This window comes from Acanthaster planci, linkage group LG18 (genome assembly GCF_054643075.1).
Source record: "Acanthaster planci isolate LZ-2023a linkage group LG18, COTS_SCS, whole genome shotgun sequence".
Lineage (NCBI taxonomy): Eukaryota > Metazoa > Echinodermata > Asteroidea > Valvatida > Acanthasteridae > Acanthaster > Acanthaster planci.
In genome coordinates this window covers 719,208-741,147 of record NC_141794.1, presented here as the reverse complement: position 1 = coordinate 741,147, position 21,940 = coordinate 719,208, and the positions used below count along the sequence as shown (strand labels likewise).

Genomic DNA, 21,940 nt, shown 5'->3' with positions numbered 1-21,940 from the left:
ATCATGGTATTTAACCTTTCAACCATGAGTCATCATGGTCACGGACTTATGTTTATTCATCAGTAGTTGTCGTCACTGGCGACAAGTCACATAGCATGCATTTGCGTAGTAGTGCGCAAAGCCCGGGGGTTCTGTTTGACGTCCAAGTTCGGAGTTTACAATGAAATGCTTAATTCTGATGTTGAGAGAGCACATAATTTTGAGGAACTCTCAGGAAGCTTAATTTCTTTAAGCTCAATTTTTACGGGCTGCTGCAGCTGCTTAATACAGTAACTTCCCCTCAACGTTCCAATATCGGATAAGTTACCGACTTTTTTATTATGCCTTGATGAATCAAGTAATCTCCACTGTTCTGGAACAAAGTAAATAAATTATCATAAATAAGAAAACAAGATTTGCAAATTCAAGTCCTGCTAAATGTCCTTTAAAATTTTCCCCACTTTTCTGGCAAATATACAGGCACTGGAAGTAAAGAAAACATGAAACATTTCATCGTAGGAAAGAAAACACTCTGTCCACTCAAGATAATTAGGTTTTGTTACTAGTATCATTTTTAATGAATGACGTAATATTCTCTGAAATGTCACACACACTAGTTTAAGGAATACTTAAAACTAAACAAAACAAAAAAATAGTTACTTGTACATTTCATAAACTAAAAAAAATCCATTCCGTTCTTGGCCTAAAAGCTTGGATGTTCTGGTAAGCTCTGTATTCTGTTCATATTTCTACACCATTAATGTCTTGAATAAAAAGTAAGCTGCGATTAGAATGTGAACACTCTAACAACTTACACATGTAATGACTCTTCATAAACTTAAATAATTCAAATTTTATTATTCCAAACATTCTGTTTGGAGAGGGTAAACGATGTAGCAAAGCTTCTTTTCCCAGTCATGAAGTGTGCAACCTTACACATCGAACATCCTATCTGCATGTAAGACAAGTTATGTTTACGAATATAAAAGACCTCAGTATGAAGTGACATAAATGCCAGAGCCAATAATTCAACAAACATTTCATGAATGTTGCTTTGTAGCTTTTGCAGATAACTGCATAAATATTATGACAATCCAATAAGGTCAGCTTTTGCCAAGTTCATCAGCTCTGTAAATATTTACATGCATCTTTTCAGGGAAAGAATCAAGTCAAACGGTGCAAGATTTCAGGACGGACTCAAACCTGGAATTCTCTTTTGGTTTGCACAGAGCTTCAAGAGGAACAAACTGGACATCCCTTTTAATAATTTGTCTTCGTCCCCTGAAAAATGATTTTCTTAACCCTAACCCCCAAGGGTTGCTGGCCGTAACCTGCCCCATGCACACAAAGTTAAACACCCATGCACAGAGGTCGTTGGACTTTGTTTTTCTGAGGTATGCCAAACCCAATGCAAAAGCCAGCTGTTAGGGGCCGACCAGACCTATCCCCACAGAATGAAACACTTTACTACTGTTTAATTATGTGTGGTTGGGGAAGGTTAGGGTTAAAACTGAAGGCATGGCGAATTTGAAACAGAAGTATTTCCTCATGGTAATGAATTTAAGAATAGCTTCTTTCACTTGGCAAACTCAACAGTCCTCTCCATCTGCAGCCAATGAACTGCAAAAATAGTAGACTTGTCAGAGTCTCTGTTGGGTTTCGATTTACCACTTTGATGATAATCTGTTTACAGCAAACATCAATAAAATGTCATCAATGACATCACAAAAAGCGGTGTAACATGGAGTTCCATGCAAAGTGAATGACAGTTTGTGGGGACAGAATTGGTGCGAGTATTTTGCAGGAAAATTGAAACTAAAGCACAACTAGTAGATCAAGTTAGTCAATTTCCCCTTAGGTTATTGCACGAGAATTACACTGCGTAATCAATCAAAGCATTTCTTAAAGGATATTTGTCGACTGACATCTTTCTAAAAATCATTGCAATCAGCTAAAATGCATTAAGAAAAGGCCAACATGTAGTAGGTCGTTCACGTTACAAATTCGTTAAATAGTGAATGAAATTTCAAACCCAATATTTTGTAGCCTTTTGTGAGAGTAAAGTGACGTTTTTCATGTTATGTAATCAAGGAAGTATTCGTATCTATACCAATCTGCACAAACAGAGGGCAGTGTTTAATTTTGTAATAGGGGACGAGTGTGGAGCACCTTAACTTATGATGTTTGCTAAGTCACTACCTTCAATCTTCAACTGAATGTGCATAAAACCTAACATCTGGTTCTGAAAAAGGAATACGTCCTTACAAAACATGTACTTTGGAATAGTCAGCATTTGAGGATCATGCTTTGTATCAAGCCAGTAACTGTTCCATTAAATGAAAAGGTTACATACTATTCAAATACTTCATTCCACATGCCATGACAACAAACTCCGAGCTTTTTCCTAACTTTTCCTGTTTCACATCAACCAAAATAACAAAACTGGGAACCAAAATAAAAACTGAGCTAAAAACAATACTGTCTGTATGTTACAAATAAAACTATGTACAACTTGTAAAATAACCATGTGACTATAAATTATGAGCAAAATATGTTAATCAGCTGCAATACTGCAGTTTATATTTACACAAGACTTGCTACCTCATTTGAATATTTTCTGAATCCTTCTTGGGATAGAAAACATTATCTGTATATATATATACAAGTACACTGTACATTGGTCACAGGTTTTACTTGATAACAATTAACTATCTTCTGATGACACCAATTTCTAGTCTGCAGAATTCTCTTTAAAATTGAAGGTGGGGAAACTTTAAAAATCTCGCATTTGTTCCCTGAATAAATTCAATATTCAAAGAAACTGGGAAGCCGGAAACAGAGACAAGTAAGCAAACTGCATTCTGGTTTGAAGGAGAAAAAGCCTCCAAACTTGGAATGCTGTTTATTTGACCTCTTGACTTTGTCTGGTTGAGCAACAGCACTTCATTGAAACCACTCATAGTATAGTATCTAGCACCCAAGAGATGAGCTGATTTGAACTTAAAGAGATGAAATGCCAAAGGGTTCTGCATAGTGTTCATGGCTTAATCTTTACAAATTAAAAGTCTGGAAAGTTGTGTCTTGTCTCTCTAACCGGAATGACACAGGGAACAGTTTGGCGTAGGTTCTTGGTGTCACTGTTTGGGTATCTGACAATCATTTAATCATTTGCTAATCCATCTTATGACACTGTGGACTGCTACAAAATCAGCCTAATTACCTAAATTGAAACTTACATGAATGGATTACATAAAAAAGTATGATTCGAATGAATCCACAGCAGTAGGATGTCAAACTATGCCAGTGCCCATCTGTGTATTCGGATTGTCATCATGCAAAACGGCAGGACTCCGTCGTGGCTAGTGAACACCTCCTCCATACCTAGAATACAAGAAACAATGAAATCAAAGAGAAATTAATTACCACTGCAATGCTTTGAAAACAGCTGCCACTTATTAACCCTTTCAAAATGTACCAGATACTTTGAGTGTACATTAAACTAGGCCCAAATTATCCCACAGCCAAACTATTTCCTATGTGATAAATGACTATTTAAGTCAGTGATATTGAATATGAAATAGTCATGCCAGTTGGAGTATCTGACAAAGCTTGCTGGGATGAGTCTGGAGCCAGTACAAGAATGGAAGGTTTGAGACAGTAATACATGGAGAGAAAGTGGAAACTAGATGTTGAGGCTACACCAATCAGCTTTACAGTCGGCACCAACTCCATCGCAACATTGGTTATGGATGAATTTAGAAACCTCATGGGAACACAATCAGAGAAAGAAACGATGTGTACTTACTTGGCTGCCCAGTTGGTTCGGACAGGTACTGCTGGTTGCCGAACGCCAGCCGATCCACTGAAATTACTTCCTGGGATCGTTGGTGCTCTGGGCTTACTCCATGAATTGAGATCTGCTGATGAAAAACCAGACGGTCATGATAAAAAGGCTACAAAGAGTGTTGGGATTTCAAGTAACAAATGACCAACAAAGTTTGGAAAAGGCAGTTTAAAAAAAAGACAGAAATATCCATTCCATTTAAATCCAAAGAATATAACAGCCATTCTATCTGACTGCTCTCACCTCTGACCTAAAGACACAATCATGCCATGGGTTTGACCTCTCACCTCTGAACCAATGGCACCATCATGCCATGGGTTTGACCTCTAACCTCTAACTCAATGGCACAATCATGCACCTTTTATGTTGTGAGTTTGTGCACATTCTGGTGAAAAGTAAGACATGTCAAAATTACTTGCCCAAGGTAGCAGATTAGTGCATGTCTCATAGCCATATGTGTTACTGTCAGCAACAGTCACATGACTAAGATGTGGCCTTAACGATGCACACTGCATAAAATTTGCATAATAACAAGTGCATTGATACAGTGTGGGCGTGTCCCTCCCACTGGAATTCTCATGGCAACACACTGCCATCAACAGGTCCAATACTGAGTCGGTGACCAAGTCCACAAGACATGCCTCCCAGGTTGGAGTAGGTTAACGTCTTTGTCAGAATCTTCCTTACCAGAAATGCCAGAGGCTTGCTTCTGACCAAATGAAGGCATATAGCTTGTCCCGAAGGCTCCGTCTGCTTTAGCATTGTAACGAGCTCCTGAACATGACAAGGGGAAAAAATTAGGAAATGTTAAGCAAATCTCTTCAACCACAATCTGAAATGAAATGTATCTAAAATAAAACTTTGTACACATTTGCCACATGCATACCTAATAAACATGCAAACTGGTAATGACCAAGGACACAAAAGAAGATTAGCTACATTGCCGGGCTCTTTTAAATTGGGGGGGTGGAATAAGCTACATCGCTTGGCTCTTCTAAGTTGGGGGGGGAATAAGCTACATCGCTTGGCTCTTCTAAGTTGGGGGGGGTGGAATAAGCTACATCGCTTGGCTCTTCTAAGTTGGGAGGGGGGGAATAAGCTACATCGCTTGGCTCTTCTAAGTTGGGGGGGTGGAATAAGCTACATCGCTTGGCTCTTCTAAGTTGGGGGGGGGAATAAGCTACATCGCTTGGCTCTTCTAAGTTGGGGGGGGAATAAGCTACATCGCTTGGCTCTTCTAAGTTGGGGGGGGAATAAGCTACATCGCTTGGTTCTTCTAAGTTGGGGGGGGTGGAATAAGCTACATCGCTTGGCTCTTCTAAGTTGGGGGGGGGAATAAGCTACATCGCTTGGCTCTTCTAAGTTGGGGGGGGAATAAGCTACATCGCTTGGCTCTTCTAAGTTGGGGGGGGGAATAAGCTACATCGCTTGGCTCTTCTAAGTTGGGGGGGGGGAATAAGCTACATCGCTTGGCTCTTCTAAGTTGGGGGGGGGGAATAAGCTACATCGCTTGGCTCTTCTAAGTTGGGGGGGGGAATAAGCTACATCGCTTGGCTCTTCTAAGTTGGGGGGGGGGAATAAGCTACATCGCTTGGCTCTTCTAAGTTGGGGGGGGGGAATAAGCTACATCGCTTGGCTCTTCTAAGTTGGGGGGGGGAATAAGCTACATCGCTTGGCTCTTCTAAGTTGGGGGGGGGAATAAGCTACATCGCTTGGCTCTTCTAAGTTGGGGGGGGGAATAAGCTACATCGCTTGGCTCTTCTAAGTTGGGGGGGGGGAATAAGCTACATCGCTTGGCTCTTCTAAGTTGGGGGGGGGAATAAGCTACATCGCTTGGCTCTTCTAAGTTGGGGGGGGGAATAAGCTACATCGCTTGGCTCTTCTAAGTTGGGGGGGGGAATAAGCTACATCGCTTGGCTCTTCTAAGTTGGGGGGGTGGAATAAGCTACATCGCTTGGCTCTTCTAAGTTGGGAGGGGGGAATAAGCAGAGAATAAGCAGAATTTGATAATTCATTAAGCCTAACCATGCTGAACTCAACAAGGTTATGTAGGATTTCAATGGTCCCTAGGGGGTTAGCCATGCTGAAGCCAACAAGGTTATGCAGGATTTCAATGGTCCCTAGGGGGTTAGCCATGCTGAAGCCAACAAGGTTATGCAGGATTTCAATGGTCCCTAGGGGGTTAGCCATGCTGAACTCAACAAGGTTATGCAGGATTTCAATGGTCCCTAGGGGGTTAACCATGCTGAACCCAACAAGGTTATGCAGGATTTCAATGGTCCCTAGGGGGTTAACCATGCTGAACCCACAAGGTTATGCAGGATTTCAATGGTCCCTAGGGGGTTAACCATGCTGAACCCAACAAGGTTATGTAGGATTTCAATGGTCCCTAGGGGGTTAACCATGCTGAAGCCAACAAGGTTATGCAGGATTTCAATGGTCCCTAGGGGGTTAACCATGCTGAACCCAACAAGGTTATGCAGGATTTCAATGGTCCCTAGGGGGTTAACCATGCTGAACCCAACAAGGTTATGCAGGATTTCAATGGTCCCTAGGGGGTTAACCATGCTGAACCCAACAAGGTTATGCAGGATTTCAATGGTCCCTAGGGGGTTAGCCATGCTGAAGCCAACAAGGTTATGCAGAATTTCAATGGTCCCTAGGGGGTTAACCATGCTGAACCCAACAAGGTTATGCAGGATTTCAATGGTCCCTAGGGGGTCAACCATGCTGAAGCCAACAAGGTTATGCAGGATTTCAATGGTCCCTAGGGGGTTAACCATGCTGAACCCAACAAGGTTATGCAGGATTTCAATGGTCCCTAGGGGGTTAACCATGCTGAAGCCAACAAGGTTATGCAGGATTTCAATGGTCCCTAGGGGGTTAACCATGCTGAAGCCAACAAGGTTATGCAGGATTTCAATGGTCCCTAGGGGGTTAGCCATGCTGAAGCCAACAAGGTTATGCAGGATTTCAATGGTCCCTAGGGGGTTAACCATGCTGAACCCAACAAGGTTATGCAGGATTTCAATGGTCCCTAGGGGGTTAACCATGCTGAACCCACAAGGTTATGCAGGATTTCAATGGTCCCTAGGGGGTTAACCATGCTGAACCCAACAAGGTTATGCAGGATTTCAATGGTCCCTAGGGGGTTAACCATGCTGAAGCCAACAAGGTTATGCAGGATTTCAATGGTCCCTAGGGGGTTAACCATGCTGAACCCAACAAGGTTATGCAGGATTTCAATGGTCCCTAGGGGGTTAACCATGCTGAACCCAACAAGGTTATGCAGGATTTCAATGGTCCCTAGGGGGTTAACCATGCTGAACCCAACAAGGTTATGCAGGATTTCAATGGTCCCTAGGGGGTTAACCATGCTGAACCCAACAAGGTTATGCAGGATTTCAATGGTCCCTAGGGGGTTAACCATGCTGAACCCACAAGGTTATGCAGGATTTCAATGGTCCCTAGGGGGTTAACCATGCTGAAGCCAACAAGGTTATGCAGGATTTCAATGGTCCCTAGGGGGTTAACCATGCTGAACCCAACAAGGTTATGCAGGATTTCAATGGTCCCTAGGGGGTTAACCATGCTGAAGCCAACAAGGCACCAATGCATTAAAGACCTCAATTTTGTCTCATTACCCAAAATACATGAAAACACTGTAAAAGGTCAAACAAACACATAATGGATGGTTGCCCAACTTATGCCACTGTATAAAGTCTCGATCTTCAATTTTTACTTTGTTTCTAACAAGATTCTAGAAGAGTTCGTCAGCCAACACCAGAAACCTTGGTCCAATCCGCTGGGAACAAGCCGACGTGTGCACATCTCATACAGCATGAGTTGTTGCTAATTTGTATTAATGTTAATTTTTCCCAGCATGGCTGTCCATACCTATTGTCCGAGTAGTGCTGCCAGATGGGGGTAGCTTGGCAAGTGGTGGCAAGCCTTGGGAAGATTCCTTCCGAGGGCTCTTCAAGTTCAGACCTGAAGAGAATAAACAGGATATCTTTCAAGGAACACACTATTATCAGATGTGCCCTCAATGACAGATTCTTGACCGGTTCAGTACTGTTTGCATCAATATGTGGCAGGGCAGACTGGCCCAAAAGGGACAGAAACAACAGAAAATGACTGATGTGATGACCCCCCCTCAAGTTTACCTGGTTTGTACCGCGCCGACCTGATGTAGAACTGTTTTGCTGATGATGCTGAAGATCGGCCCGATTCCAAGATGGGTCTGCCCGGAGCCTGAACCTTGGAGTAGGAGGCCTTATTCCTTGGTGGACTCCTGGCAGGGGGCGGAAGAGAAAGAACTCATTCACAATAACAGCTTTTTTAAAATGTAACTTGCCTTAGTTGGGCATCTCGGAGATGCAGGAATGCCGGGAAGAAATCAGGGCAGTGGAAAGAGACAAGGCAAATGGCCAAGGAAAAGGAGGCAAGGAAAGGTTTTCATTGAGGAGCTGAACTCAGAATGAAGACAGCAAGATCTGAACAAAGATTGCCTCATATCCAATGGCCAACTGCTCCCCTTTACCAATACTTGGGGACAGAGTAATTTCCTATACTATAAATCACGCATACATCTTACCAGAACCAAATGAATTAATACTTGTTTACCCTCCTTTTCGGGGTTCTTCTTGTTGGGAAGAGGGTTGCGAGAGAAGGGAAAGAGGATGACTCCGCATGGAGAGGAAAAACCTACCCAAACAAATCATCGTCATCATCCCAGTCAAATGATGATTTCTTCTTCAGGGGAGGTTTCCTCTGCATGACAGGAGCAGCTGCAGCTTTCTTGTTCTCAAAGTCCCCAAAGTCGTCCATGCTGTCAAACAGATCCGGCGCCTTTTTCTGGAAATCCCATCGCCTCCGCCCACTCCTGTTCCCAGGTCCTCCCATCCCTGCTGCGCCCCCGGCAGGTGGGGCTGGCTGTCTCTGAACAGGGGCCACTTCCTTAGCTGGCACGGCCTTGGCCGGTTTGGCATTCCCTAGCGACGTGAGGTAATCATCCAGACTGTCATCCATCCTCGTCGTTTTCTTAATGTCCGTCGGAGAGTTCAAGATATTATCCTTATTGAGTAACGGGTTCCTTCTTTGCTGCACTTGCTGTTGCTGCTGTTGGCCATTTCCAAGGTTGCCAACCATTTGATTGTTTGCTGTGACAGGTGGCATCTTTGGGCCAAGATTCTGGCCGACTTGGAAGTAGGGATATCTCAAGGCCTGCAATCAACAAATCAGACTCTTAACAATGCTGAATGTTCTGAAAGGACGAGCGGTGCATTCAACTCGTGGGAATGTTGCAAAACACTATATGCATCACAACCTGAAATTAGCCCCAGGTTAAGACACCTGCACAATGCATGGAGGAGGTTGGGGGTTAGACTCTGACCAAAACGAAAGTATTTCCTGTTTCCCTGCTATCAACTCTGTGAAAACACAAGGTACATGTACAGCTTTCTCAGTTGAAGGTTAAATCTTGTATCAAGCTTTACATCATCTTGAGATAATTGAATTTTAATTTATTTGAATTTATTGTCCTCGGTATGAACATAGGATGAAATTCGTTGTGGTCTTGCGAGCAGTAATTACAGTCTAATTACAATATACTCATGAAATTAAAATTAAATATACATTTACTAAAACTTAAACCTTAAAAACTGATAACACAATTAAAACCCCACATTAACATTAATTACAATACAAGGGTACAAATTTAGAGAAATAACCATAAAGCTAAAAAATGGACTATATTTTCACTTGAGCTTTGGGATTAGATCACCAGATGTGGTGTCTGACCTGCATGATGGTGGGCCGTTTCTGTGGGTTCCATGCCAACATGTCTTTCATCAATGCCAAGGCATCATTGCTGGCATTTGGTATGAGGGTCTTCAAGGGTACTGGGACGCACTGGGGGAATTTGAAGTTCATGTTGGCTGCAAGCTTGTAGCCCTCTGACCATTCATCCTGTTCAACAGGGTACAAAGGAAAGAAATCGTCTTTAGAGCTAAGGAAAGAAACTGAACTGAACTGACCAGCCTTAAGGCCAGTTTTACATTTGTGAAATGAGTATTTGCTCTGCCATCACCAAAGTGCATTGGTGGTCGGTTTAGTGACAAGTATAAATGGGTGTTCATGCCGGCAATCTGTTGGTGAACTGGCGAGGTGAGTTAGATAACACGGGAGTCAGATGGTATTTGTGCTGAGATCATGTGTCTGTTATAACAACTCTAAAATTACTGTGATTGCAGAACTGGGAAAGAGCAAGTGGGAAGTCAATAAATGTTTCGTTTTGTTTTAGATTTTCAAAGGGACAAAATCACAGAAAGGATGTTTGTGGACTACACACCTTCTTTGGCGTCCCCAGGACTGAGCAGATCTTGAAGATCTCATCCACTTCACTGTTGCCAGGGAAGAGCGGCCTCAATGTGTAGAGTTCGGCCATGATGCAGCCGATAGCCCACACATCGATGGGGGAGCTATAGTTGGTGGAGCGCAGCAGGACCTCAGGGGCGCGATACCTGGGACAGAGAGTAGGCAATTGGTTCATCTCATCCCACAGCAAGCTACAAGTATGGATATTAACGCTATCTCTCTCAGTGACAAAATGGAGACAGATCCTCTATTAGCAAACATCAATCACAGGACTGTTTCTAACTTCCAGGAATTCTGTGCCTACACTGACAAGACTGACGAACATTGAGCAGTTACTTGAAAGATCTCTGCACACACAGTCTATGTGTACTAGTTCCAAAGGCCTATCCCATCACTCCACCTGTTGACAGAATTTGACCAGTCCCGGTGCTTACTAGACATGTAATCTGACTACTGGTGACTCGTATTCATCTTCAAGAAAATTTGAATTCCCAAATCTGATTGGTCGATCCATGGCAACAAACAGTGTGACATAACTGTAATGCATGCTTCCTACCAAATCCTGTGTAATGTGCAATTCTAAATCTGCGCACTGCACTACTTTTACGCTAAAAGCAAAATGCACAATGTAAATTTGAAATTGGCGCGTTTGCACGCACATCTTTACTGCGTGCCAAGTTTGCTTGAAGATAAATTCCTTATCACTCGTGAAACACGGCATAATGTTGTGCGTCTGTGTCCCGTATACCACTCTACCTCGGCCTCATGGTACATGTCTATGGGACGTAGACACACTTCATTATTCTGTGTGCCAGTCGCACCTGTAGGATAACTAAGAGTATTTACGCAGATGCAAGGAAGGATTAACAGTTTTTGGACTGTCTGCGACGGTTAAAACACTGGAAGGGGTAACAGCAGTTACAGGTTTCCATCAGACTTCTAGATCACTCTACCATCAAGTAACAGGAACATACTTGAAATGATTGCAAATTTCAGAAGCAATCGCCTCAGTGCACAGCCATGCGCCCTGCAGTGAAGATGTTGAAATCTAGCATCTAGACTCACCATCTTGTTGAGACATAGTCTGTGTACGGTGGTCTGGATCGTGTTTCCCTGGCAAGGCCAAAATCGGCAATCTTGACCAACTCGGGCCCCTGACAGAGCAGATTTTCAGGCTTCATATCGCGATGAAAAAAACCTGAGGAATTCACACACATACATCAATTGGTATGAACCATCATCTTCAGGTACACAAAAAGATTTTTCACAAAATGCATCAATTTCTCTCTGGATTTTCAATAGCTTTTGTCTGATTTTGCTAGGTAGAATCTGTTTAGGAGCTTACCATGCTTATGTATAAATGCCATTCCTTGTAGAATCTGAAACATGATGTTACGAATTACTGACTCTGGGAATAACTTGTCTCTGCAAAATTGGAAAGACACAAATATATGAAACATTTCTTTTTTTTCCATGTGCTTTTACTTGTCAAAAGCATTTACATGTAGTTGCTGTCATGTCACCTAAATGTACAAAGGTAAAAAAGGTGCCACAAAATGTTACGAATTTCTCCATTTTCTTAAGAATTCACCTGTCTGTGCATCATGTACATGTACTTACATGTATGAGGTACATGAATGATAGAATTTCTCTGTAAACAAATCAATTATGATTACTCTCGGGATAGATTGCCTCAAACTTGACCAGGTATGTTTACAATTTCTTTAATGATTAATTTGGTTTGACAGTACCATTTGTTACTGACTTTGTTTTCTATTCTATTCCTTATCAGAGTGAGCAGATAACCAGGTGAACTCTACATTGAAATTTAAAGAATAAGTGCTGATTTTCTCCAATTAATCAAACATGGATGTGTATGATTAACAATATGAATGGCGAAAAGAGTGCCGTTTAGTAGGGTTGGTGGAACTATGCTTCAATGCAAAGAATAAATCACAAATGTACATGTACCTGTATGATGTTGGGTAGTACCACTTCATGTTATATACATGTAGTGGACATACCAGTGCATAAAATTTCAATCTTTTGACCTTGTTTAGCAAGGCCAAATTTCAGGAAATTACATGTAGTGACTCTCGAGATTAACCCTTTTTCCACACCTGAGATCAATTTATCAAAACCACATAGAACATGAATCTTAATGTGTAGTGTCAAGATGAACAAAGGAAGAGTCTAGAAGGCAAACTACATAGACAAGTACCATGCACTGATTGGAAGTTGCATAAGCATGTGTTGTACAGTTAAGTTCTGTGGACTTTCATTCTTGTATGGAAGTAAAAAATATGCCCATACGGTTTACCAATTCATTCCATCATACATGTACATTCTTTACTTCAAAGGGACCTCGCCCGACAGGTATGTTTACCAGCCTGTGTTGCCATGCCAACCATAGCCCTCAGCATCACACATTGTGATTGTTATCGTCTCGGTTGGCTCTCACTACACTGTGCATGTATGTCAAGGTTTTTCCCTTAACCCCCAAGTCTTGCGATAATGACGATATGCAGCCTAGCAACTGAGGGATGTATCCCATCACTGGCTGATCAGTAATTCATGAATTTATACCAGCATATTGACAATAGCAAGTGCATGTACACTGCAGTCCTTCCAATGTATTCTGTGCCTATCTGGCAAGGGTGCTAATTCATGTAGATGCACAGGTGTACATGCACAGGTGCACATGTACTGCAATGCACACATGTATGGCCAATTACAGTCCAATTGTGTTGCTTCTATTTCAAACGTGACATTTTTTCTGCTTTTAGTCATTCATGATTCTAATTAAAAAGTTAGAACAAAGCATAAAAGCCTTATATGATTATTGCATATAATTATACAGGTTTTTCAATCACATGATTTTTGACCATCAGTTTTCAATATACACGGATGTGCGGGGTAAAGTGCGCACCTTTGGAGTCTCTCAGCATTCTGGTGTACATGAAATTGCCAACTGAAAGACGCAAATTCGAAAATGCATGCGCTGCTGCAGATTTGGAACGCTTCTTGAACTGCCTTTGCTGGTCAAGTGACATCATTTGAAAAATCTTTATCTATAGGTATGCATGCATGTACATGTACAAATAGATGTGGAACTCAGGAAATATATGTGAAACGTTAAAAAAAAAGGAAAATCGTTTTACAAAGTGAAATCAGACTTGAGCTTTTCTATCTTCTATCTACTGTTTGCTCTCTTGTTTTTTGGTTTCTGTTGTTCATTGCATTTTGGGAATCTTGACTAAGGCATCACACACATCTACATCGATATCTACATGAATCAGTACTTCAAGCAGTGAGTCATTCCAAGGAGTATCCGGTTTGTAAGTGATTTCGTCACAAAGGCGGACACGCCACGATTTGCATGCTCTCATTGGGTGTAGTTTAAACTGAAGTGACGTCACACTTTAAAACCAGATAGGCAATACTGGGTGGTGTGGATAGCTTTAGCCTAAAATGACTGATTTATCTTACTTTCCTGTTTCAGTATAGAATTTGTGATCTGAGCGCCGTTTTCTGGCAGACAACAGAGCATTATGAATATCGCCATCAGTGTTATCATTGTAATAGTTGCTGAAATGTATCCGGCTTCAAGTGTTTTTAATTTGGGATTCTCTAGACTGAGAGTGCAGGGTCTTATGTAGGCACATCATTTCAATTATCACTCATTTCGTGGTGAGCTTCATTACATATTAATCTGTTCAACATTTTAATCCCAAATGCAAATGATGAACATGTCATGACAACCTGAGTTGCATGCTCGAGTTAAGACCAAGAGAGTGTATGGAAAGCAGCCTAGACTAATCTAATAAACTCGTCTGACTGGCAGACATACTTCATTAAGTTCGTTTTTTACTCTCATGCTCGTTATTTTTATGCTCACAGAAACAGACAGATCTAATTGAATTATTGCTGCATTTGTTCCGACAAAAATGCCAGCAAATTCAATCTCCCCCCCGGTAAGCTGAACCCCCCATATATCATAAGAGAGGTAAATTTTGCTTGTACAATATTTCCAAACCCCAATTTTTAACACAAACCTTGAACAGTGGTGACTAGATCTTTTTCTTTCCTTCCAAACCACTCGGTAGAGTGTGTACATGGTGTCAGATAGCACCTATGGATATCAATCTGACATATTTCACTGGACAGATAGCTTTTCACCTTAGCTTTGGAGGGGCAGGTGATTTTGAAATCCTAGATTAAACCCTGGTTCATAAAAAACATAATGTCTCAGGAGGTTACAGTTAAGATTTGGTCCAAATCTTCTCTTAAGCCTTTGCCTCGGTTATATTTCCTTACCTGTCTTTCATGAGTTGATACAAGTTTTCCTTCATGTACTCAAAGATGAAAAACAGCTGGTTGTCCTCTCTCACCACTTCTTTCAACTTGATGATGTTGGCGTGATTCAGTTTTTTCAACGACTGTCAACAAAATTGAGATATCATTAGAAATGAAATATACGTTTGTTAATTAATCACCTGCCACACCTTTGGCAATTCAGGTTTCAACTAGCCACACTTTGGCATGTAAATGCATATCTGATTTGTTCCTGATCTATTTCTAAACTCACAACAGGGTGCTAAAGATCTTTGATTTTTTGTCTTCATTTCAACAAATCATCGTATCTTACCTTAACCTCCCTGAGTTCCATACATTCATCCCAAGAATAATACTTCTTCTTCATTCTGCAATGCGAAACAAAAAATATCACAAGCATGAAAACCTGTGCTAAGTACTCAGCCATGACAATGTACAGGAAATGGCTACATAATACAGCCACTAGCAAGCAGCCTTCATAGGTAGATATGTCAGGTCTAGCCATAGCCACGTCATTCAGACTTAGCCCAAGGTACATGTATAAACTAACGGTATTCCTCAGGTCAAAGTCAGAATCCTACATCAGCGGAATTTCCTTTTGCAACAGAAGATCTTCCCTCTGTGAGTTATTTGCCACCGATTGCCAAGAGTGGATCCAGAACCCAATATTTGTGGGCCAGAGGCTAAAAAGTTTGAATTTCTTTACGTAACCCACTACAGTCTTTCTGAGGGGCGAGGCTCCGTCTGGGGACTTTTTACACCCTTTTGGAAGGGCGTGAAGGAAAAATGAAACGACCAAAAGCCTTTTCAAAAAGTTCATATAGCTTATGGCTCTAGTGCTGAATTCATGAAGTCTAAAGATCTTAGCTGGAGTAGTTTTTCCCCCCAAACTTACTTTTTGATGGCCACCATCTCTCCATTGTCTGTCTTTCCGAGGATGACACTTCCATAAGTTCCATCTCCAACCTGTTTGAGCATCTGATAGCGATTCATTGTGACCACAGCCATGCAATGACCTCGTGATGAAGTCTCACTTGATCCAAAGTTCTACTCGTCTCCAGCTTAATCAGTTTCAAATTTTAAGCATTACCACTGATGAATATAATTCCATAGCTTATCTTCAAATGTCAGGTTTAAGTTCGCAGAGGAAGGATGCATGGTAGAAAGCCAAAGGTCTTGGGGGTCACACAGGTCACACTGGGGAGTGTCATCGGAGGTCACATGGTATGGCAAAGAATGACAACTCTTAAGTATCATCGGACAGCACACATTTCTCTGAAACCACACTCTGTGAAATGAAACAATGTACTACACTGTGACTAGGCTACTTTAAAGAGCACCTCTAAGAAAAACATGGTTTCTCTGATTTTATCTGTTCAAATAAATATGGAAGCATCCAAATCGAATGCAGTGTCATTTGTCTTCAGAGCTCAACTATAACAAGCTTAATAGGTGTTTTTTTCTGTACATGCCAAGATGCGAATTCTGAATGTAGATTGCGTCATTCTGAGAAAATAGAGAAAACGAGGGGATCCCTGGCCCTGTGTTTGTAGTGGATAAACCCTTGTGTATGCCAAACAATGCATGTAGCTGTTGTTTGTAGCCATTGTTTGGGAGCATAGCACTGGTTACACGTACATGTATAGTATGGGGCAGCGCGGACATCTGGGAGTTTCACAAAATTGTGGGTAGCAACCACACTGGGGCCAGTGAAAACAACTGCAACGAGCGTGTGAGTACATACTGATCAAAGAAAAGATTGTATAACCCAATCCTCGGACTGGCTGGTGCTTGTGTATGTCACCATGGTTGCTGTTTTCACCACCGCGGTAGTCAACTCCTTTTTTGTATAGAATTGGAAAGAGTGACAATGATCTATCTACTTTTTGCCGGGCTGAGACGTTGGTGTACTTATTTTGTACTTGTGAAATTTCTTCCACCTTTTAGACACATAAGAGAATGGATTACAAATGATTTAAACATGCAAGTGCATTTAGAGAATGAGGCTATTCTTTTTGGTATATTTAACAAAAATTGGAGCGCCCTCAATCTTAATCTCCTTTTGTGTTGCATTCACATTTATAAGATGAAGATGAATGACAGCAAACTGTCACTCACATTGTTAAGAAGAAACATACAAAGTTATTATGCTCTTGAAAAACATATACTTATTCCAAATGGAGAGACTGCTTAATTTCATTTAAAATGGGACCGTTTTTCGCTGGACATATATAAAGGATAATCTTAGTATATCGTTTATGTAGCCACAATTTGAACAAAGTTCAAAAAAATGTTTCTGGTAGTTATTTAAAGTTGCGCTGTGGCTGTTGGTATGGCAGCTGGAACACATCCCCCATTTTCTATTGTTACGGCACTGCTACTGCGCAAGCGCACCGACTTGTGCAAATTTCAGACTTTATTTCCCTTTAAAAAAATTCTCCAAAGCCTCCGATGAGAAGAAAAAAGACTCCTGCTTAGGCCTATACAATTTGAATTACAAATCAACATAAAAAAAAAATTCCTACGACAAAAAACATGAAATTTAGGCAAAAAAAAAAAAAAATGGTCCAAGCGTGGATTTGAACTCACACACCAGTGATTCTAAACCTTCCACCTTGACCACTCGGCCACAAGCATTCAGCAATCCAGGTAATTTTAAAGTATATAAACCATCGTGATGATCAGCTACGTCATCGCACTTGCGCAGTTCAGTGCTGTAACGATAGAAAATGGGAGATGCCTTACAGCTGCCGTAACAATGCTACCACTTCATTAACATGGTTTAAGTTATTTGTCTGTCAAATGTCTGTCAATTGAATGAATGCTTTTCCTCTGGAGGAAAAACAAACAAAATGCTTTCCTTTTTCAAAAAGAATCGTATAACTGTCAGCACTACTAGGCCTACTAGTAATTATAACATTTTGTGACACCGACATGACCGACAGCGCTCATAGTAGGAATGCGGCCAGTAGAATACGAAGTCAGTACGTGTGTTTACTCGTGTTTACACGGTTAATCCGTGCACACAGCTGCGTTTGTGAGTGCGCGAGGGAATACCCGGACATTTTGTACTTCAACAACTTAGAAACGAAGCAAATGCACAAAATTCACACATAACGGGACTCAGTGATAACAACTCACCCTTAGCACTGCTAACACTTTTATGCTCACGGCCTAAAAAACGTGGAAAATGTCGATTTGCACGCTGCACACGTCCTTGGTGATGGACAAACTTTCCCCAACGAAAACTATGGCTGCACCTCATTTACATATACACGTCAAATTGCGCCCTCTGTTGAACATAATTAATAGGCTGGTAATTAGAGCTTTATTTTGTTCCTTGACGATTTGGTTTCTAAAAAACCTGATTAATGTAATTTTCCTAACTTTCATAATTTCATTACAAAATGAGCAGTAAATCGTACGATGTTTCCTCCGTTTCTCTTTAGAAAGGATATTTCCATTTTAATTATTTAATTTATGTCTACCCATTTGAGGAGTCGAGGAAAACTAAAACAAAGAAAAATGTTGAGACGTTTCTTTTTCAATTTCCTTCCAAATACCTCTTGGAAACAAGCTTCTGAGAAAACAGTAAACGTGAAAAAGAAGGGAGGTGGTGTGTGTGCAGTTATAGGGAAGCTGAGCTCATCCGACCCGCCCGAATCGAGGATGAAAGCTCATGCATACCCTACAGAAATGGTGACAGGTGCAAATTTACTCACACACAACCACCACCACTACACACGCGCCACTGTTACTACTTAGCTAGAGAAGGCAATTTCTGGGTACATAAAGGTATTGATAGAGATGACGCAATATGTTGCCGTCATGTGATGCTGACGTCAACACAGGCAGTTAAAGGTCAATGTCACATTGAGCATGCGAGCATTGTGAATGCTATAAATTGAATGATATGAGCACGTACGAACTTGAGAAATCCACACATGGAAAAAATTTCGATTATGATTATCCCTATAACTCATATGTTGTGTGTATTACATATCTTAAGTTCAAACAGCCTGAGCAGTAACTTATGAATATAAAACATTTCAATTATTTGGTTAATGGTTCAGACATTTTAAGTTTTAATGTGGATCGTGTGTCAGTGAATTTTCTTTAGTCACTGCTGTTTAGCTATGAGCAGTTTTCGAACCAATTTGAAATCATCACAAAACTTGACCAGGGCATTAGGTCCCGCCGGGTCCCGGAGAAGTGAAGAGTGGGCAAAGCGAGACGACGCCCCCCCCCCGAGTGCCAGTCAATCGATCCAATTCACCTTTCCAATTCGTTTATGGACTTCACCATTGGACGTGAAAATATTCACTTCATTGGAGCGAGAGAGGATCTGGCCAGACCAACAGGGGCTATCTCCTCCCCCCCAGATATGAGCCAAAACATTTTCAAAATTTAAAAAAGACAAAGAAAGGCAATTCTTCTTCTCTATTTCATTTCTCTTTCCATAAAACCTGTGAAAACCCCCCAAATGTAGCCCCACCCCCTACAACAAGGCAATAAAAGGTCACTTAAAAAATTACAAGATTTCTGCCCCCCCCCCAAAAAAAAAATTGCGTTGTGGATTCGGCCAGGGGTAAGATCTCCCGAAGAATAGCACGATCAAATAGAACTACATACTACTAGCTTCATCGTATACAGGTACCTTGCTACGAAGTGCTATCAGGAGACAGCAATTTTTTTTCTATATGCTAAAAAGAAAATTTAACAAAACAAGGGAAAGAAAAGGCATTTTCACACTTGTTAGTGTATTTCCCGTCTGTAATGGTAATAAATAGGCATTTGGGGCAGAAATCTAGTCGGCAAAAAAAATGAACTGAGTGTCGAATTAACACAGCAGGAACTCCCCGGGGTTAGTGCTAGGGAGTTATTGGGTCCATGCTTCAGGCTCATGTACGTACAATTTCCCGCTATGCAGTGGCTCAGCTCGAAGGCGTCAGCTTCATGCGTCATATATAAATGTTAGAGTTGAGATGATGCAATTTTTTTTTTATGCCGAATGAACGACGCCCTCTGTTGATGTCATTGTTCGAATTATTCAGCTGCGCCTACTGCACACGTTTTTAACCCATGCTTGCGGCTCACAGGGCCGTAATTGCGCGTCGTAACCGCCAGTAATTTAAATGGCTGTGATTTTTTCCATGAAGAGTAGCAGCAATTCTCAGTTCACAGAACATGAACTACTATATTCGGCTTCAGTTTGGACCTTGCTCTTTGGGATTTCATCAGCAAAAATTTTAATGGACAAGTTTTCTGTTTCAAGAATGTCAGGACAAGGCGTGTCAATCTAAAGCACGCTGATCGGGATATTTGTTTTCTAAATAAGTAAATGGAAATAATTCCAGCTACGAATTGAGATAACTCGAGCCCAGGAAGCCTTGGCATTTTAACATTAGTAATAACCCAGTCCCATCCAATCTATTTCGTAAATATGTTCAAAGTAAGCTAGCTCTTCTCAGCTCACTTATGAACGTGGGCAATATCCACAGAACGTCTCCCTTTCCTGCATCGTGTGGACATCTTTTGTTCACGTTTCCACACTAGGTATGTAAGGTTAGCACATCACGCGCATATACAACTGTGTATTTGCCTACAACTGAGACCCCGTAGTTCATCTACTCTTCATATACTTCAACTTTTTGGAGGACCCTCGGGGACCCTCGGTTAATCGGGGACCCTATCGTCCTCTATTGCTCAGGGTCCTCGATTGAATGCAAATCAAACTCATACATACAAACAAAAGCAAAAACAAAAGGAAATCAGCCATATAATAAAGAGAGAAATTTCCGTTCTTAACGCCTCTGTGGTTATCATGTGCGACATCATTTTTATTTCGTGCTGAATGTAAAATTAATTCCCAACATAGGCAAATATCACGCAGAATGTATACAGAAATGTTTGCTGGAAACTGCTCATGGTTTCTTTACAATTACTGTCGTAATTCAGACGATTACAAATAATTTTTTTTTAGGATTCTACAGATTTTTATTGTGCATGAAATCTTTCTTATTATTTTTCAAAACTCCCATAAAGTTTTTCAAAATGTTTCAATACTTTTTCTATATTCTGTTCTATTCTAGTCTTGAAATATTTACATTTTTAGCTGTAATATCATAACTTTAAATTAGGATTTTTTTACGAATCTGGAAACTATACTTCGCAACCCGATTCATGTTTCACGAAGAATGAGCAACACAGTGGTGTTTAAGGTGGAATTAAGGTTCACTTTGCCTCGTCTCCAGTTCAGCTAGTGAAGGCTCAAAAGGTTTATGCAAAAGAGAAAGTTCTCACGGTATCTGAAGTTGACGATGCTCACATTTTATGCTGCTTAAATTTGTGCAAGTCAGAGTCTGAAAAATGTGCACCCGGTCACCGGTTTGAAGTCGTCCTCAGAGCCACTTGAGACTGCGCTGTTGAGCTGGCAGATGCCCTCCTTACCAGACTGCTTCCAGATGTTGAAGGAGTGGCATCGAGGCTCCGCCCAGCACGCCTGACCACACCCAATGACTCCTGTAACCGTCAGGTTCTTGATCTCATAGTGGAGCAGACACTGAGGTGTGACCTGCCCGTCAGCATTGGCTTGCAGGCAGTAGGAGCGAGGAGAGACGAGCATCTCGCAGGCGGCGTAAAACTCATTGTTACAGTCTGTGTCGTCCCATTTCCCGTCTTGATATCCTCTCATTCTGGCACAAGGGTCATCAGTCCCAGTCGCCGCTTTAACACTCGCCCAGAATGTAAAGGTCGGAGCGCCATTATGACCAGGGCACACTAACTCGTCAGTGCCATCTCTTTTCTTGCACCCTATCCACAGCTGTAAATCACTTGCGCTAAGTCCCTGCATCAACTCTTGCGTTTGCTGCCAAATGAAGTCTTGTTCTTCCTGCGAGTCAGGGACAACCAGGCTGCTTCTGAGCCCGTCGCAAACTCGAGCAGCTTGCCTCCAATTCATTTTATCGGGAAGCCAGATGTAACAGGCGCCTCGCCAGGCAAGCCAGCCGAAAGGACAGGAGGCAGTTTGAAATACTCCCACCGTCAGGATAAGAAATCTACCAAAACTGAGCATGGATGACATTCTCGACGATCAACGAATTAAGGACACAGCACACTTGTTCTAGTTTAACGAAATAGAAGTCTAAACTATCTGGTGTCTGCAGTGTCTCTGTCATACACGACGCCTTTCGCTGGCATGAAACTCAGGCTAATATCTAATCCTCATAAAAGGCCTTGTTCAAGGCACTGTTAATTAATCATGAAAAGGCGCTAATTATTATGCCCCAGTTACTTAGCGACGAGCAAAGCAGGCAATTTACCTTATCAGACACAGTCAAGGCTATGTTTTTATACTCCCTCAAAGACACCAAAAGGAATCAGTGACCGTCCAATTAGACGTTC

General features: G+C 41.5%; 2 protein-coding genes across 4 annotated transcripts; both read right to left on the bottom strand.

Moving 5' to 3' along the window:
* Positions 1-528: 528 nt before the first annotated feature.
* LOC110980334 (serine/threonine-protein kinase MAK-like) lies at positions 529-17,826 on the bottom strand. 3 transcript variants are annotated; one of them, XM_087148787.1, is made up of 15 exons: positions 17,678-17,791; positions 16,281-16,376; positions 15,432-15,824; positions 14,850-14,904; positions 14,519-14,640; positions 11,547-11,626; positions 11,267-11,399; positions 10,176-10,347; positions 9,626-9,793; positions 8,535-9,049; positions 7,990-8,117; positions 7,721-7,813; positions 4,511-4,597; positions 3,785-3,899; positions 529-3,360 (listed from the first exon to the last, which is right to left on the bottom strand). In XM_087148787.1, the coding sequence occupies exons 3-15, from the start codon at positions 15,542-15,544 to the stop codon at positions 3,339-3,341; spliced, it is 1,803 nt and encodes a 600-aa protein (XP_087004913.1). In that variant the 5' UTR covers positions 15,545-15,824; positions 16,281-16,376; positions 17,678-17,791; the 3' UTR covers positions 529-3,338. The 3 variants fall into 3 exon arrangements, with proteins under 3 accessions (XP_087004913.1, XP_087004912.1, XP_022092624.2); XM_087148786.1 differs by lacking the exon at positions 16,281-16,376 and having other exon boundaries at positions 17,678-17,826; XM_022236932.2 differs by lacking the exon at positions 16,281-16,376 and having other exon boundaries at positions 3,785-3,896; positions 17,678-17,826.
* Positions 17,827-20,157: 2,331 nt separating this feature from the next.
* On the bottom strand, positions 20,158-21,638 carry LOC147796061 (CD209 antigen-like protein A). Its single transcript, XM_087149026.1, has one exon. It carries the CDS (start codon positions 21,618-21,620, stop codon positions 20,892-20,894), a length of 729 nt encoding a protein of 242 aa, XP_087005152.1. The 5' UTR covers positions 21,621-21,638; the 3' UTR covers positions 20,158-20,891.
* Between the last annotated feature and the right edge of the window lie 302 nt (positions 21,639-21,940).